Source organism: Aotus nancymaae, unplaced genomic scaffold (genome assembly GCF_030222135.1).
Source record: "Aotus nancymaae isolate 86718 unplaced genomic scaffold, 86718_ANA_hifiasm-v0.15.2.pri h1tg000011l, whole genome shotgun sequence".
Taxonomy (NCBI): Eukaryota; Metazoa; Chordata; class Mammalia; order Primates; family Aotidae; genus Aotus; species Aotus nancymaae.
This window is the reverse complement of record NW_026988422.1, coordinates 34,377,620-34,395,613: the sequence shown is the minus strand read 5'-3', so window position 1 is coordinate 34,395,613 and position 17,994 is coordinate 34,377,620. Positions and strand designations below refer to the sequence as shown.

The 17,994-nt window shown below is 42.1% G+C and overlaps 1 protein-coding gene across 2 annotated transcripts in view; it reads left to right on the top strand.

Moving 5' to 3' along the window:
• The window catches only part of RYR3 (ryanodine receptor 3), a 563,010-nt gene that overhangs the window by 403,062 nt on the left and 141,954 nt on the right, over window positions 1–17,994 (top strand). For both annotated transcript variants that reach the window (XM_064374821.1, XM_064374822.1), the window contains exons 44-48: window positions 717–897; window positions 1,950–2,061; window positions 10,244–10,364; window positions 12,718–12,887; window positions 15,256–15,476. In XM_064374821.1, coding sequence (XP_064230891.1) covers window positions 717–897; window positions 1,950–2,061; window positions 10,244–10,364; window positions 12,718–12,887; window positions 15,256–15,476 — 805 coding nt within the window. The remainder of the gene's footprint in view (window positions 1–716; window positions 898–1,949; window positions 2,062–10,243; window positions 10,365–12,717; window positions 12,888–15,255; window positions 15,477–17,994) is intronic.

Below are 17,994 nucleotides of genomic sequence, written 5' to 3'. Positions count from 1 at the left end.
GGATACAGGATTCCAGAAGTGACCTGAAGTCCATCCATACAAACCTGGCTGTCCTGTATCAGCTTCTGACTCTATTATCCTAATACTCTGTGAGTATTAGGAGAATATCTATTAGGGTAATAGAGTTAGAAGCTGATATATCACTTCCCCAAGCATTAATTGAAGCACACCAGCTTGAGTAACCATCTCACCTCTTTTCAAGGAAGAAAGCAGATTTGCATCCCCTCATTGAGGTAATAAAGATGTAAAGTTCTTCTGTTCTCTAAGTCACTTGTGAATGAATCAGTATTCTATGGCAGACTCAGCAGCTTATTAACTGCCCTCTGAGGACCTAAATATATGGAAATAATCTCTACAGTACAAAATCCCGAGCTGAAGAGTAAAAATCTGCTTGTAATGGTTGATCTTAATACTTTAAATAAACAGATCCTGACCCAATTTATCAAAACCACCTTTTTCTCCTTCAGTGTCAACTCCTAATCTTAAGAGTAAATGAGGCAGGTTTGAGTACAGTGAGTTTATGACTAATTGAGCACACAGTCCATTACAGATTTATTAGTTCCTTCTCTACTTCTACTGCTTACCTGACTAATGTAAACCAGAAAAAGAACACGTGATAAGCTGAACAAAATACTGTTCTCCCAGCCTCCTCAACTAGAAATAAATTCTGGGGTTGTGCTTTCCAATGAGAAGGAAATGATGCCTCTCTTCCTTAGGTGAGAGTGTGGAAGAAAATGCCAGTGTTGTGGTCAAGCTGCTGATCAGACGCCCAGAGTGCTTCGGCCCAGCCCTGCGGGGTGACGGGGGAAACGGGCTGTTGGCGGCCATGCAGGGTGCCATTAAGATCTCTGAGAACCCTGCGCTTGACCTCCCATCTCAAGGATACAAGAGAGAAGTGTAAGTGAATGGAGTTGCCTTCCAGCATGGAAACAGTTGGTGAGCTCTCAGATATTGTTGGTATATGGATGATTTAGGATGTAATAGAGAAACCACCCGTTCCTAACAGTTACAACTAAAATATTTACACTTCATCAAGTACAGCACTGTCTTGACTCTTCCATTAAGCCTAGTGATCAGTATCACCTTCACCCCCTTCCATGTTCTCTACTCTGCCCAGCGCAGCTGGAAATCACAAAGTGGGCAAACTCTTGGCCTCATTATAGCATCACCATGGGGTCGGAAGCTAAAAGGCCTGGACCAAGATTCTACCCCTTGTCTAATTTCAGCATGTTTCCTTCAGCATTTTGTCCCATGGTGTCTCATCCCATATCTCATTTTTAAAAATAGATACTGCCTCCACTTCCTCTTCTAAAAGCATGAGGACTAATCACGAAAGTGTTTTGATTTGACTTCATAAGAAAAAAAAAGCAAGCGGCAGAATGTGAAAAGTCGCAGCACTATAATGTTATTTAAATGTTAAGCAAATAGTTGGTAGATTATCTGATTTTCTTGTTACTTTCCCTTTGTCATGTCTCATGATCATGTCCCTTTCTTTATCACTGCCTTTAGATTAGACCCTAGAATCTAGAAAGTGGGTATAACCCAGCAGCAGAAACTCTTTGGACAGTTGGCTTTTTTCTTTGTCATCGGACCTGGTAGAGCTGGAAAGGACCCTAAACATAGGCTTTCCCAACTTCCTCAACCAACATGAGAAAAAAACCGAGGCCTGAGGTCATATGACTTATTAGCAACAGAGCCAGGTTGGTAGGAGTTATGGTCTGAATGATCAGCTCATGTCGGTACTCATGCCTTAAGATTCATGGGATCCTGTGAATGTCATGGACAAATATTTGGGCTCCTTGTCAACTTCTAGAGGAAGATAAGGTTCCAAGGGAAAAGGATGTATGATAACCAAGAAGAGCAGAGTGCTTCCATATCAAGCAGTTGTGTCTCCCAGCATGGCAGTGCTGCCAGCCTTCCTCACACCCACCCTCTGTTGGTTCTTTCAGCAGCACGGAGGACAATGAAGAGGAAGAAGAAATCGTGCACATGGGCAATGCAATTATGTCATTTTATTCGGCACTTATAGATCTACTGGGCCGCTGTGCTCCTGAAATGCATGTAAGTGATAGAGCTTTCAGAGAACAGTTTTTTTTTTTAATGCTTTAAGTTCCGGGGTACACGTGCAGAACTTGCAGGTTTATTACATAAGTATACATGTGCCATGGTGGTTTGCTGCATCCATCACCCCGTCATCTACATTAGGTATTTCTCCTAATGCTATCCCTCCCCTATCCCCCGACCCCCTGCTATCCCTCCCCTATCCCCCAGCCCCTGCTATCCCTCCCCTAGGCCCCCACCCCCTGACAGGCCCTGGTATATGATGTTCCCCTCCTCGTGTCCATGTGTTCTCATTGTTCAACACCCACTTATGTGTGAGAACATGTGGTGTTTGGTTTTCTGTTTGGTGTTTGGTTTGTGTTTTGTTGGTCAGTTTGCTGAGAATGATGCTTTCCAGCTTGTTCCATGTCCCTGCAAAGGACATGAACTCATCCCTTTTTATGACTGCATGGTATTCCATGGTGTATATATGCCACATTTTCTTTATCCAGTCTTGTCATTGATGGGCATTTGGGTTGGTTCCAAGTCTCTGCTGTTAAGAACAGTGCCACAATAAACATACATGTGCATGTGGCTTTATAATAGAATTATTTATAATCCTTTGGGTATATACCCAGTAATGGGATTGCTGGGTCAAATGCTATTTTTATATCCTTGAGGAATCATTACACTGTCTTCCACAATGGTTGAACTAATTTACACTCCCACCAACAGTGTAAAAATGTTCCTATTTCTCAACATGCTCTCCAGCATCTGTTGTCTCCTGATTTTTGAATGATGACCGTTCTAACTGGCATAAGATGGTATCTTAATGTGGTTTTGATTTGCATTTCTCTAATGATCAGTGATTATGAGCTGTTTTTCAAATGTTTGTTGGCTGCATAAATGTCTTCTTTTGAGGAGTGTCTGTTCATATCCTTTGCCCACTTTTTAATGGGTTTGTTTGTTTCTTGTAAATTCGTTTAACTTTTTTATAGATTCTGCATATTAGCCCTTTATCAGATGAGTAGATTGCAAAATTTTTTTCCCATTCTCTTGGTTGCCAGTTCACTCTAATGATAGTTTCTTTGCAGAAGCTCTTTCATTTAATTACATCCTATTTGTCTATTTTGGCTTTTGTTGCCATTGCTTTTGGTGTTTCAGTCATGAAGTCCTTGCTCATGCCTACATCCTGAATGGTATTGCCTAGGTTTTCTTCTAGCGTTTTTATGGTGTTAGATCTTATGTTTAAATCTTTAATCCATCTGGAGTTAATTTTTGTATAAGAAGTAAGGAAAGGATCCAGTTTCAGTTTTCTGCATATGGCTAGCCAGTTTTCCCAACACCATTTATTAAATAGGGAATCCTTTCCCCATTGCTTGTTTTTGTCAGCTTTGTCAAAGATCAGATGGTGGTAGATGGTAGATCAGATGGTGTGGTGTTATTTCTGAGGCCTCTTTTCTATTCCATTGGTCTATATCTCTGTTTTGGTACCAGTACCATGCTGTTTTGATTACTGTAGCCTTGTATAGTATAGTTTGAAGTCAGGTAGCATGATGCCTCCAGCTTTTTTTTTTTTTTTTTTTTTTTTTTTTTTGCCTAGGATTGTCTTGGCTTTGTGGGCTGTTTTTGGTTCCATATCAAGTTTAAGGTAGTTTTTTCCAACTCTGTAAAGAAAGGCAATGGTGGCTTGATGGGAATATCTTTGAATCTGTAAATTACTTTGGGTAGTATGGCCATTTTCACGATATTGATTCTTCCTATCCATGAACATGAAACATTTTTTCATCTGTTTGTGTCCTCTCTTATTTTCTTGAGCAGTGGTTTGTAGTTTTCCTTGAAGAGGTCCTTCACATACCTTGTTAGTTGTATTCCTAGGCATTTTATTTTCTTTGTCGCAATTGTGAATGGGAGTTTGCTCATGATTTGGCTCTCTGTTTGTCTGTTATTGGTGTATAGGAATGCTTGTGATTTTTGCACGTTGATTTTGTATCCTGAGACTTTTCTGAGGTTGCTTATCAGCTTAAGGAGATTTTGGGCTGAGAAAATAAGGTCTTCTAAATATACAATCATGTTGTCTGCAAATAGAGACGATTTGACTTCTTTTCCTAATTGAATACCCTTTATGCCTTTTTCTTGCCTGATTGCCCTGACCAGAAATTCCAATACTATGCTAAGTAGGAGTGGAGAGAGAGGGCATCCTTGTCTTGTGCCTCTTTCAAAGGGAATGCTTCCAGTTTTTGTCCATTTTGTGGATTTGTCATAAATAGCTCATTATTTTGAGATATGTTCCCTCAATACCTAGTTTATTGAGAGTTTTTAGCATAAAGGACTGTTGAATTTTGTCAAAGGCCTTCTTTGCATCTATTGAAAGAATCATGTGGTTTTTGTCCTTGGTTGTGTTTTTGTGATGGATTATGTTTATAGACTTGCATATGTTGAACAAGCCTTGTGTCCCAGGGATGAAGCCAAGCTGTTCATGATGGATAAGTTTTTTGATGTGCTGTTGGATTTGGTTTGCCAGTATTTTATTGAAGTTTTTTGCATCAATGTTCATCATAGATACTGGCCTGAAATTTTATTTTTTAGTTGTGTCTCTGCCAGGTTTTGGTATCAGGATGATGTTGGCCTCATAAAATGAGTTAGGGAGGATTCCCTCTTTTTGTACTACTTGGAATAGATTCAGACGGAATAGATTCAGATAGTACCCGTACTATCTCCTCTTTGTACCTCTGGTAAAATTCAGCTATAAACCCATCTGGTCCTGGACTTTTTTTGGTTGGTAGGCTATTAATTGCTGCCTCAATTTCAGACCTTGTTATTGGTCTATTCAGGGATTCAATTTCTGCCTGGTTTGTAAGTGTCCAGGAATTTATCCATTTCTTCTAGATTTACTGGTTTATGTGCATAGAGGTATTTGTAGTAATCTCGGAGGGTAGTTTGTATTTCTTTGGGATCGGTGATGATATCCCCTTTATCGTTTTTTGTTGCATCTATTTGATTCTTCTCTCTTTTCTTCTTTATTAGTCTGGCTAGTGGTCTATTTTGTTGATCTTTTCAAAAAACCAGCTCCTGGATTCATTGATTTTTGAAGGGTTTTTTGTGTCCCTATCTCCTTCAATTCTGCTCTGATCTTAGTTCTTTCTTGTCTTCTGCTAGCTTTTGAATTTGTTTGATCTTGCTCCTCTAGTTCTTTTAATCTTGACATTAGGGTGTCAATTTTAGATCTTTCCTCCTTTCTCTTGTGGGCATTTAGTGCTATAAATTTCCCTCTAAACGCTGCTTTAGCTGTGTCCCAGAGATTTTGGTACATTGTGTCTCCATTCTCATTGGTTTTAAAGAACATCTTTATTTCTGCCTTCATTTCATTATTTATCCAGTAGTCATTCAGGAGAAGGTTGTTCAGTTTCCATGTAGTTGTGTGGTTTTGAGTGAGTTTCTTAATTCTGAGTTCTAATTTGATTGCACTGTGGTCTGAGAGATGGTTTGTTAGGATTTCCATTCTTTTACATTTGCTGAGGAGTGTTTTACTTCCGGTTATGTGGTCAGTTTTAGAATAAGTGCATTGCGGTGCTGAGAAGAATGTATATTCTGTTGATTTGGGATGGAGAATTCTGTAGATGTCTATTAGGTCCACTTGGTCCAGATCTGAGTTCAAGTTCTGGATATCCTTGTTAATATTCTGTCTCTTTGATCTGTCTAATATTGATGGTGGGATGTTAAAGTCTCCCACTATTATTGTGTGGGAGTCTAAGTCTCTTTGTAGGTCATTAAGAACTTGTTTTATGTATCTGGGTGCTCCTGTATTGGGTGCATATGTATTTAGGAGAGTTAGCGCTTCTTGTTGCATTGATCCCTTTACCATTATGTAATGTCCTTCTTTGTCTCTTTTGATCTTTGTTGGTTTAAAGTCTGTTTTATCAGAGACTAGTATTGCAATCCCTGCTTTTTTTTTTCTCTCCATCTGCTTTGGAAATTTTCCTCCTTCCCTTTATTTTGAGTCTGTGTGTATCTTTGCATGTGAGATAGGCCTCCTGAACACAGCATACTGATGGGTCTTGACTGTTTATCCAATTTGCCAGTCTGTGTCTTTTGATTGGGGCATTTAGCCCAAATGGGCTAAATGGTTAATGTTGTTATGTGTGAATTTAACGTTAATGTTGTTATGTTTGAATCTGATCCTGCCATTTTGATGCTAGCTGGTTGTTTTGCCTGTTGGTTTATGCAGTTTCTTCATAGTGTCGATGGTCTTTATAATTAGGTATGTTTTTGCAGTGGCTAGTACTGGTTGTTCCTTTGCATGTTTAGTGCTTCCTTCAGGAACTCTTGTAAAGCAGGCCTGGTGGTGACAAAGTCTCTCAGCAGTTGCTTGCCCATAAAGTATTTTATATCTTCTTTGCTTATGAAGCTTAGTTTGGCTGGATAAGAAATTCTGGGTTGAAAATTGTTTTCTTTAAGGATGTTGAATATTGATCCCCACTCTCCTCTGGCATATAGGGTTTCTGCCAAGAGATCCACCGTGAGTCTATGGGCTTCCCTTTGTGGGTAACCTGACCTTTGTCTCTGGCTGTCCTTCCTTCATTTCAACCGTGGTGAATCTGACGATTATGTGTCTTGGGTTTGTTCTTCTGGAGGAACGTTTTTGTGGTGTTCTCTGTATTTCCTGAATTTGAGTGTTGGCCTGCCTTGCTAGGTTGGGGAAGTTCTCCTGGATAATACCCTGAAGAGTGTTTTCCAACTAGGTTTTATCTTCATCACTTTCAGGTACTCCGATCAAACATAGATTTGGTCTTTTCACATAATCCTATATTTCTTGGATTCAGCTCCATCAGATTGTTTATGTTCTTCTCTACGCTGGTTATTCTAGTTAGCATTTCGTCTAACCTTATTTCAAGGTTCATAGTTTCCTTGCATTGGGTTAGAACATGCTGCTTTAGCTCAGAGAAGTTTGTTATTTCCCACCTTCTGAAGCCTACTTCTGTCAATGCATCAAACTCATTCTCCATCCAGTTTTGTTACCTTGCTGGTGAGGAATTGTGATTTCTTGGAGGAGAAAGGTGTTCTGGTTTTTGGAGATATCGTCCTTTTTGTGCTGGTTTCTTCCCATCTTTGTGGATTTTTCTACCTTTGGTCTTTGAAGTTGGTGAGTTTTGAATGGGGTCTCTGAGTGGATACCCTTTCTGTTTATGTTGAAACTATTTCTTGCTGTTTTTTAGTTTTCATTCTAACAGGCCCCTCTTCTGCAGGTCTGCTGGAGTTTGCTGGAGATCTACTCCAGACCCTGCATGCCTGAAAATCACCCACGGGGGCTGCAGAACAGCAAAAATGGCTGCCTGTTTCTTCCTCCGGTAGCTTCGTCCCAGAAGGGTACCCACCAGATGCCAGCTGGAGCTCTCCTCCTGAGGTGTCTCCCAGTCAGGATACAGGGGGATCAGGGAGCCACTTGAGGAGGCAGTCTGTCCCTTATCAGAGCTCAAGTGCTGTGCTAGGATATCCGTTGCTCCCTTCAGAGCTGCCAGGCAGGGATGTTTAAGTCTGCTGATGCTGAACCCACAACTGTCCCTCTTTCCAGGTGCTCTGTCCCAGGAAGGTGGAGGCTTTATTTATAAGTTCCTAATGGGCTGCTGCCTTTTTTCAGAGATGCCCTGCCCAGCAAGAAGGAAGCCTAGTCACAGTCTGCCTGCAGAGGCCTTCCTGAGCTGCCGTGGGCTCCATCCAGTCACTGTGTAAACTTCCAGGTGACTTTGTTTACACAGGCGAGGTTAAAACCGCCTAACCAAGCCTCAGCAATGGCAGATGCACCTCCCCCTAGTGGATTTTAGCTTACTGGTGTTCATGGGGGTGGGACTCGTCGAGCCAGATCACTTGGCTCCCTGGCTTCAGCCTCCTTTTTCAGGGGAATGAGCAGTTCTGTCTCACTGGGATTCCAGGCTCCACTGGGATATGAGAAAAAAAAAAATTGCTGTGGCTAAAACAGCCACCCAGTTTTCTGCTGGAAACCCAGAGCGCTGGTGTTGTAGGTACTGGAGATAATCTCCTAGTCTGTGGATTGTGAAAACTGTGGGAAAAGCACAGTATCTGAGCCACAGTGCCAGAGTGTCAGAAAAAGTCCCTAATGGCTTCTCTTTGCTAGGAGAGGGAGTTCTCCAGCCCCTTGTGCTTCCCAGGTGAGGCGATGCCTCGTTGGGCTGCCTTGACTCACCCTCACTGGGCTGCACCCACTGTCTAACCAGTCCCAATGAGATTAACCTGGTACTTCAGTTGGAAATGCAGAGATCACTGGCCTTCTGCATCGTTCTTGCTGGGAACTGCGGATCGGAGCTGCTGCCATTCAGCCATCTTGCTGGAAATCCCCAAGAACAGTTTTGAGAAGCCTGCACCAAGAACACTATAGATTTCCAGAACCTCATTTCTTCCTCTGTCTCTGGCATTTGCTAACATGCCTTTTTCTAGGTCTCTTTTAGCTGATTTCAAAAGTAGTTTCCACCTCTGATACCTGCCTCTGCTGCTTTCTAGGGAAGGACTCCTGGGTAGATCCTTGTCTTGTGTGATTTCTCTGTGGCACTGGTTGAGCATATCCTCTGCACACTTTGTTTCAAAAGCCTCCCAGATTTATGTTTTGACATGCCTCAATTTGGACAAAATGAGAGTGTCTTGATTCTGGATCATGGCCATCAGGATGCTCCATGTGGAAAATCCCTTTCCTGATGACTGTGGCATTAGGCCCCGGGAACGCAGACTCTTTCCGTGGATGGTGTTTGATTTTTCCCCCAGAGATAGAGCTTTGCAAACATCACAAAAGGATAGTTTTATGAGATGTCTTCTGTTTTATGAGATGTCTTCTCAGACTTAGTTTTAAACTAAAAAGTATGATATTTTCTTTCCTTTTTCACCTCTGCTGAGGGCTGAAAGAATAAGCCTTATTTTATATAAGGCCTGACATCATAAGAGAGGAAATAACTGCTTTCCATATGAAAAGCAACTCTAAATCTTGATAAGGCTGATCTGAATTCCTAGGATTCCATTTCCTCGTATGATAAATGAGCCTAACCCACATAGGCCTGTCTTTCCATTTCTGTGCCTTTATGCAAATGCAGGAAACTTGGAGCCCAAAAAACACTAGGGTGTTGTAGTCTTGGTGGGGGTGAGGAGGATCAGGGATCCCTGTGTGTTCACACTCTAATTTTCCTGGTCACCCCTCATCACATCAGAAAGCACATTACAGTTAGCTGCTTCTCAAGAAGGTGGCATGGGTTAGCTCGGTCACCAGAGCCCCATCTGAGATGCCCCTTCTTCCTTCCTTACTGCCTCTCTGCTCCAACACCTGACACATACACATGCACACAACCCTTCTCAGGACCCCTCCTCTGGGCCCCCCTCTATCAGTAATGAGGGAAAGATACCATCATCACCAGCCACCTCTTCTCTACCCTTGGGGTTGGAGGTGGCACCAGGGTGGGTGGGCAAGCAGGCCTTCTCCTTTCCCTGATGGCACCAAGCATTGTATCTCAGCCTACCATCCAGCCCACCTAGGGAAGGTGTGACCCTGAGCTATGACATTTACTTCCGAGCTGAACACCTGCTACACCTCACCAGAGACTGCGTGTGCAGGGGGATATGCATGCACACCATTGTACGTGCTGGGTTGGCCCATCAGTGTCAGGGTGGATCAGTCTGTTCATGCCGGGATAACTCCACTGAGCCCTTCGAGTTCTCTCTGACATTCTCTACACCCTTCTTGCCCACTTCTCATCCCCCACATTAATCAGACTCTTTGAAATTGAAATTCATAAGCCATTTCTACATTTCACAGAATTCTAGAGTCTGCCATTGTGGCCACAGTGTCAACATACCTGTCAAGGCCACTAGCACTCCTGGCAGTGTAGTCACACTGAGAAGCCACCAGCAGGCCATGAACTTATTCTTGGGACCTGATACCACAACCTCATGGCCACTTTAATAACTGCAAAGGAATCAAGCAACCTCTTTAGCCAGTTACTTCTCAGTAGCTCCTTTTCTGGAAAATCAAGACACCACTCTCCTCTTTCCCTGTGGCCACAGGTGTCTGTAGCAATTAGAGAAACATAGAAATGTACCCCTGCCCTTAAGTCATTTTACTGCCAGAGGTTTGGAGGTGGGTGGGGCAAGGTGTGGGAACCTCACTTATCTAATCTCATTCTCGACCCTATTTTCTATTTTCCAGCTCATCCAGACAGGAAAGGGGGAAGCCATCCGCATCAGGTCCATCCTGCGCTCCCTGGTCCCCACAGAAGACCTGGTTGGGATCATCAGTATCCCCTTGAAACTGCCCTCCCTCAACAAAGGTAAGGGCAGTGACTGCAGGCCGAATCAGCAGTCTCCCAGCAGCCACTGGCTCGAGCAGGCCTCTGCCCCCAGCACAGCCACCCCCAGGTCCTGATTGCAGGTCAGCCTGTGCAGGGCAAGTGTCTCGCTCTTTTTCCTGTGACGAGTTTTCTCCTCTGGGCTCTAGCCAGCTGCTCTCTTGTCTGCTCAAGAAAAAAAATCTCAAAACAATAAATTGATTACTGATTTTTAGCATTTGCCCATTTCTGTGGTATAAACATTCTCAACATGGTCAGTCTCAAGCCACCAATGTAATGTCACTGAACACAGAGTTGGGAGGAGAATGGACATAGCGCACCATTATATTGTATTCCCAACACCCAGATACAATTGATGCAAAAAATCTCAAGAGTATAGTTCACAGTGAAATAATTAGGAAGTAATGACTTCAATCTGTTCTCTCATCTGTGTCAAGACAGTTGCATCCTGTGTCCCACAGGTGCAGACAGGCTTCTCTGTCCTCCTACAAGCATGCCAACCCTCTGAGGGAGGCTGATGGAATGGAACAAGTGAAAGCTCTCACCACGACCTCCCTTCATCTTTGCCCCTGGGTCCCCCAGCTTGTGTAGGCAGTTGGAGCCCAGACAGACAGGTCCCCACACAGCCTCTCTTTAGCCACAGTTGCACACCTCATGGCTGAGGATCATAAAGGTTTTCCCTCAACGCTACCTGCGACATTTGACATCAGTCAGTGCTGTCTTTGCAAAAGTCACACTCTCCTCTAAGTTTTGTTTCTCTGAGTCGCCCCACCCATTATCCAGGCATACGGAGGAATTGAAAAGTATGATTCAAACTGTTGCCGTGTTTCCCAAACTGATATTCCATGAAAGGTTTTTGTAGGAGATATTAATAGGTATACCTATCAGTAAGGGGCCTGGGATCAAATAAATTTAGGAAATGCTGTGGAATGCATCACATTTTTATAATACTATGAAATACATCACATTTTTATAAGCACAGTAAAATGATAACATCTCTGAGAAAACTTAGGATAATGAAAATAGACGTTGAACTCAGTGTTTCCCAAACACAAAACACTAATTCATATCCCACCACACCAGGCATGTGTGAGAGAGGAAGTCAGCCTCAGCCTGGTACAAGTCTGGAAGGCCCTTTCTCTCTGGCTCTCCCAGAGCCTGATGCTGATTCCTGGGCAGGATGAGGGTCCGGGCTGGCTAGGACTTAATCTTTGTGTCTCTCAGGGTTCTTTATGGAGTCTCACACCTTTCCAGTACAGTATTTAAATAATCTGTGGCTATAGTTTGCTCCTTTGGGGGTCTTCTTTCCTAGTTTTTAGTGTAATCAAAACAGGAAGAGGAAGATTGTCTTCTATCCTCATTTGAAATCTTGTCTTTATCCTCAGGTCAAGCAGCTTTTGTTTTCTTCATAGTATTCCCACACTTCACCTTTAAACCTCTTGATTAAGATTAGAATTCTTGGATGACCTGATCTACGTTTCACCTAAATCAGACAATGTTTCCAAATACTGTAAGAATATGTCCTCCAAGTTTGTTCTATTTATGATGTAATAACCACAGACATGACGTTAAATTTAATCTGTCTTCATTAATGTGTTCTCCCTCACTTAATTTAACGTTTCAAATCAATGAAGCAATAAATCAACTCCTTATTCCTAGCATTTGCCCATTTCTGTGGTATAAGTATTCTCACGATGACCAATTTCAAGCTACCAATGTGATGTCACTGAACACAGAGTTGGGAAGAGAATGGACATGGCACACGATGATATTGTATTCCTGACACACAAACACAATTGATGAAGAAAATCTCAAGAGCATAGTGCACAGTGAAATCATTAGGAAATAATGAGTTATAGTATTTATTACCTTTTTAAATATTTACTTAATTATAAATTCTAATTTTTAATAATGAGCATGTTTAACAACTGGCTGGAATTTTAACAATTAGATTTTCAACAAAGTACAAGCTGCCTTCAGCACAACACTATACAGGTTGAGTATTCCTCATCCTAACTGCTTGGGACTAGAAGTATGTTGGATTTTGGGGGGATTTTGGAATATTTGCACTCTCTTACCAGTTGTGTATCTCAAATCTGAAAATCCAAAATACTCTGATGAGCATTTCCTTGTGTATCATGTTGGTGCCTAAAAAGTTTCAGGTGTTGGTGCATTTCAGATTTCAGATTTTTGGATTTGAGATGCTCAACCTGTATTTTTCCAAAATTCCTGTTCCTTATAAGGAGAACAAGCTATAGACAGACAAGCTCTGTGTTACCTTTTGAGACTTTGGAGATAGAAAAAAGGGAAATTACATTTTCTATGTGTCTTTCAGATGGGTCAGTCAGTGAGCCAGATATGGCGGCCAACTTCTGCCCTGACCACAAGGCACCTATGGTGCTGTTCTTGGACCGTGTTTATGGCATTAAGGATCAAACTTTTCTGCTCCACTTGCTGGAGGTTGGATTTTTACCTGACCTAAGAGCCTCTGCCTCTCTAGATACAGTAAGTTGCAAAATTAACAAAAATTATTTTTCCCATCGTTGTAAAATTAGTAACATTGAACTTAGAAGAAAATATTTTTTATTTACCCACCAATTACGTTTTAATAGCTTACTTTAGTGGGCAAGAAAATAGAGGCACCATGAAATGGAAGATCTTAATTTACTGGGCCAGAGACTTAGATGTAGGTAAATTTCCCCCCAAATCCAACTCCCTCAATTGCAGAGCTTTTCAACCTTGGCAGTATTTGTTGTAAGGGGCTACCCTGTGCATTGTAGAATATTGAGCAACATCCCTGGCCTCTACCCACTAGATATTAGTAGCACCCCAGCTCACCCCAAATCCCTGCCAAAACCAGTTTCAGATATCACCAGATGTCCCCTGAGGGACAAAAGCACCCTCAGGTGAGAACCGTGTCTCTATAGCTTTTGAAAAAGGCTGGCTGGCAACATTATAGGCTGATGTTACTCTTCCCACTCTGACTCCTTAGTTTCATGTACTGACCCCCAGGATGGATAGGTCTGAAGCCAGGGGCATGACAAAGGTCGGTACAAGAGGACAAGGGCAAATACAAGTCTGGAAAGGGTGAGATAGGTAAGGTAGTTCACCTTCCACAGACATCAAGAGAAGCCCCTAGAATTACAGAGCTCAGATACCAGGTGCCACAAGTCAAAACTAAGCAGAGAAAAGGTACACCAGGAGTCCTGGGTCCAAGGAGAAAAGACAGACTAGATCAGTGTTAAGTCTAAACAACATCTTGCCAGTTTAAGGTTGTTTTTGGTTAAAAGGTTTCTCAAAGGCTCCACCTGGTGTCCAACAGAGATAGAAGTTGGACCTCTGTGATGGGTTGTCAGTGGCAAATACCTTAACCTGGATAGATTCCACCTGCACGGGTTACCCAGAAATGGAAAGAAATACGAGCCCCAACCTGAATGGGAGCTGCATTCACATCTGTGGCGTGGAGATGATAAATGGTGCATATGACAGTGTTAGGGCGTACAATCCCTTTGAATAATTAAAGCAATGCTTCTGCCCCTGCTGTTGGTTTGAACTTCTCTATAAATTCTTTGGTTTAAAAAAAAAAAACTTAACTCACAGGACTTCCCCAAGCTTCCCGATCAAGTAATTTATTGTTTTTATAAATCAAATAAACAGCAAATGCCATGCTGGTATCTGGTGTTCAATCACATGTTTGTCCAAACACCATCCACAACAAAAAGGTGTTATATTCCATTCCTTGACACACAGACATTCATGCATTCTCTTTTGAAGACTTACAATCATCTGCTATCAAAGCTCTGTCCTTTCTCATTTTAACTCTGTATATTAAAGTGACAAATGTGAAAGATTAGCTGTTTCTCCCAGCATGATTACTGAAGTTTCTAGGAGACAAACTTGATAATTTAGATAATTTATAGGAATAATAAGAAATGTATATAGTTCAAAGAAAATGGTTTCTCAAATCCTAAGTTGTAAAAAAAAAAATGTGTTACAGATAGAATGACCGCAATAATCACAAGAAATGGGAATATTTCATCTCTGTGGATCTCCAGGTTTCTTTTGAAGTTCTACAGTTTTCAAAGATGGTAGTAAAGCGTGCTTTGGCTGTATTTAGTGTCACCAAATGGATTTTCCTTATATTCAACTTGTCCGTCTAAACATACACAAAAGAACATTGTGAGCAAGAATTATGCTAGAGTTTTATAGAAGGTCCCAAGTTTCTGTTCCTTTTATACACTGCTCATGCAGAGTCAGGTTCCCTTCGGTGAGGTCTGCTGTCATGTAGTATTGATTGTGAATTGCTCACAGTGCTCACAAATGAACAGAAGGGAGTCAGAGTTCCACTTTGTCCTTCACAAAACATGAAACTGAGAAACTCCTTGGCCTATAACCATTCACTAATCTTACGGTCATAAGATGACAGTGTGTGAGTCCCTAGGAGGTGAGAAAAGAGAGCTAAAACCAGAATAATAATGCAGTAGTCTGGCAACTGGATTTTGCAGGTATCTAAATGCTGGGTTAGACTGGCCATCAGCTGATTTTAATGAGTTCAAAATTCTTTTGAAGGGAACAGATATTTATAGGATCATTTGGGAAGGCAGAGCCAGCCAGCCTTTGTTACTGGTTTTTTCCTGTTTGTTGTTGTTGTTGTTCTTCTTCTTCTTCTTTCTTTTAGCTTTTTTTTTTTTTTTCATTGAAAATGCACAAAGAAAAATAGAACTGCTGATAGGGTAGAAAGTTGTTCACTTCCTTGCTGTGCATCGTGAACGTGTATGAGCTCCCACAACTCGCTACATGGGAACTCAGTGCAGAGTCAGCTTTGCTCTGTTCCTCAGGGCGATTAACCTGCGTCCCAATCTTCTTTCTGTAGGTTTCCCTAAGCACCACAGAGGCTGCGCTTGCACTCAATAGGTATATATGTTCTGCTGTGCTCCCGCTCCTCACAAGATGTGCCCCGCTCTTTGCTGGAACCGAACACTGCACCTCTCTTATTGATTCTACCCTGCAGACAATATACAGGCTTTCCAAGGGACGTTCCCTCACCAAAGCACAAAGGGACACTATAGAAGAATGTCTGCTTGCCATTTGCAAGTAAGTACACATCCTATGTTGTTACTTCTGTGTATGCATCCAGGTCACCTGCATTTAACTGTGTAATCTAAAAACTGGTGGTCCAGTCTAAGGAAGCTTCCAGGCCTTTGTCATACACCAGCCCTCCCCTAGACGTGTCATCGGATGTGCTCGGCTCCCCTATTTCCCACAGTCTCTTCCTTGAGGCTCGTCTTTCCCTTTGGGGAAGGGAGAAGGCACAGCTCAGGCTTTACCCGCTATGGTTGACAGACCCGAAGACTATTTCAGGCCTAGAGTGTTCAAATTAAGGGTCATCTTCCTTCTCAAAATAGAGCCAGATGCAGATGTTTCTGTCCTCTACATGAGCACATCTTACATAGAAGCCAGACTCTGAGTGTGAATAAAAGCGACCTATCTCTAGACCTCCCAAGACCAGCAGCAAATAAAAGAAAAAAAATCTCCAGTCACAGTGGGAAATTAAGGGCAATAATTTTTACGACTGTAGAAGGGCACCAGAGCCAGCTGAGGATAAAAGGTAAAGTCACTCCCAGAACCTTAGGTCCTCAAGAATCCCAGTCAAGTCTGGTGGAATAAAGGAAGACGACCCTTTCAACAGCACGTCTTAGCAGCACAGGCCAGGACTGTGATCTGCTATTTTCAGCCAGTGTTTTTCCTTCTCAGCTGCGTATCAGAAATACCTGATGAGTTATGAAATAACTCAGTACCCAAGCCACACCCCAGCCCAAAAAGTCGAAACTGTTAGGGATGGGATCCAGGGTTCCAGCTTTTGAAGCTTCCCAGGTGATTCCAATATGCAGTCAAGGTTAGGAATCACTGCTCTAGGTCACCCTGGAGAGAAGATCGACAGCCTTCCCCTTTAGGGGCCAGCTGAGAATGGCCTTCATTTCTTAGTGAATGAGTCCTGCTCTAATCACAGAAGAAATTACTATGCATTGGGGAGCTAGGGCTACCTAGAAAAAAACACTCGTCAGTCCTCACATCGATGTGAGTAGAACATCACACCAAAATATAATCTCAGCAATGAGGTAGCCCTACACACATATCAGAATGGCCAAAATCCAGAACACTGACACCACCATATGCTGGCAAGGATGTGGAACAACTGGTGGGAGTGAAAATGGCACAGCCACTTTGGAGGGTAGTTTGTCAGTTTCTTACAAAACTAAACATACTCTTACCACGTGATTCAACTGTCTTACTCCTGGGTTTTTACCCAAATGAGTTGAAAAACTTATGTCCACACAAAAACCTGTATCCAGATGCTTGTAGCAGCTTTATTCATAATTGCCAAAACTTGGGAGCAGTCAAGATTTTTTTAAGTGGGCAAATGGATAAATAAACTGTGGTACATCGAACCATGGAATATTATTCAGTGCTAAAAAGAAATGAGCTATCCAGCCATGAAAATACATAGAGGAACCTTAAACCCTTATTACTAGGCACGAGAAACCAATCCAAAAAGGCTACATGCTGTATGATTCCAACTATATGGCTTTCTGGAAAAGGTAAAGCTAAGAAAACAGTAAAAAGATCAGTGGTGTCAGGGGCTGGGGGAGGGGAGATGAACGGGCTGAGCACAGAGGATTTTTAGGGCAGCAGAAGCAGTATAAGGGTGGATGTATGTCATTAAATACTTGTCCAAACCGATAGAACGTACAACACCAAAAGAGAACCCTAACGTAAATTATGGAATTGGGGTGATAACGTACAAGTTTATCAGTTGTCACAAATGTACCACTGCTGGGGGATAATGATCGTGCGGAAGGCTGCACCTGTACGGGGCGGGGGATGTATGCGAACTCTCAGTACCCTTTTCTCAGTTTTGCTGTGCACCTAAAACTGCTCTGAAAAGTAACATTTGTTACAAAAAAGTTTTAAAATGTTTTAAAAAGGATAATCTCATTCTTATATTTCAGATATAACAATGATCACTATGTTTAAAATACTTACTAAAATTAACGTACATCTGTTGTCTTTGTATCTTCTAAGGCCTCTAGGCTTTAACTGCTTTATGAGACAGGCTGTGTCATTACGTAGTATTATTTTCTTGGGGTGAGGAGCAAAGGCTAGATGATGGGAAGGAGGCCTTGACCCAGGCCCCAAAAAGGGTTTTCTGCCAAAGAGCTCCTTCCCAAACCAGGCCCTATGTTATGATACTGCTTCAGTCACCACGAGATTTCTATGATAACTGGCAGACAATTATGCCAATTAGAATATTATTGATCTTTCAAGAGAGACAAACTTCAGTGGACACACCAGTTAACCTCTGGGAATTAAGAGGATACCTAGATTTTGCACCTTGCCACTTCAAAAGGAAGATTAATGCCCCATGGCTTGTTTTTACAAGCCTCTATTTCTTCTCAATGGTAGAAAATGGAATAAATAATGAGTTTACACAAAAAGAAATCTTTTCTATCAGCTTTAATCTGTACTTGGCTGGCAATGCATCAATAGCAGCTGCAGATTTCGTTCTATCTTTTGCTAGAGCTGACCTCCAGGTGTATTTTAGAAACCACAT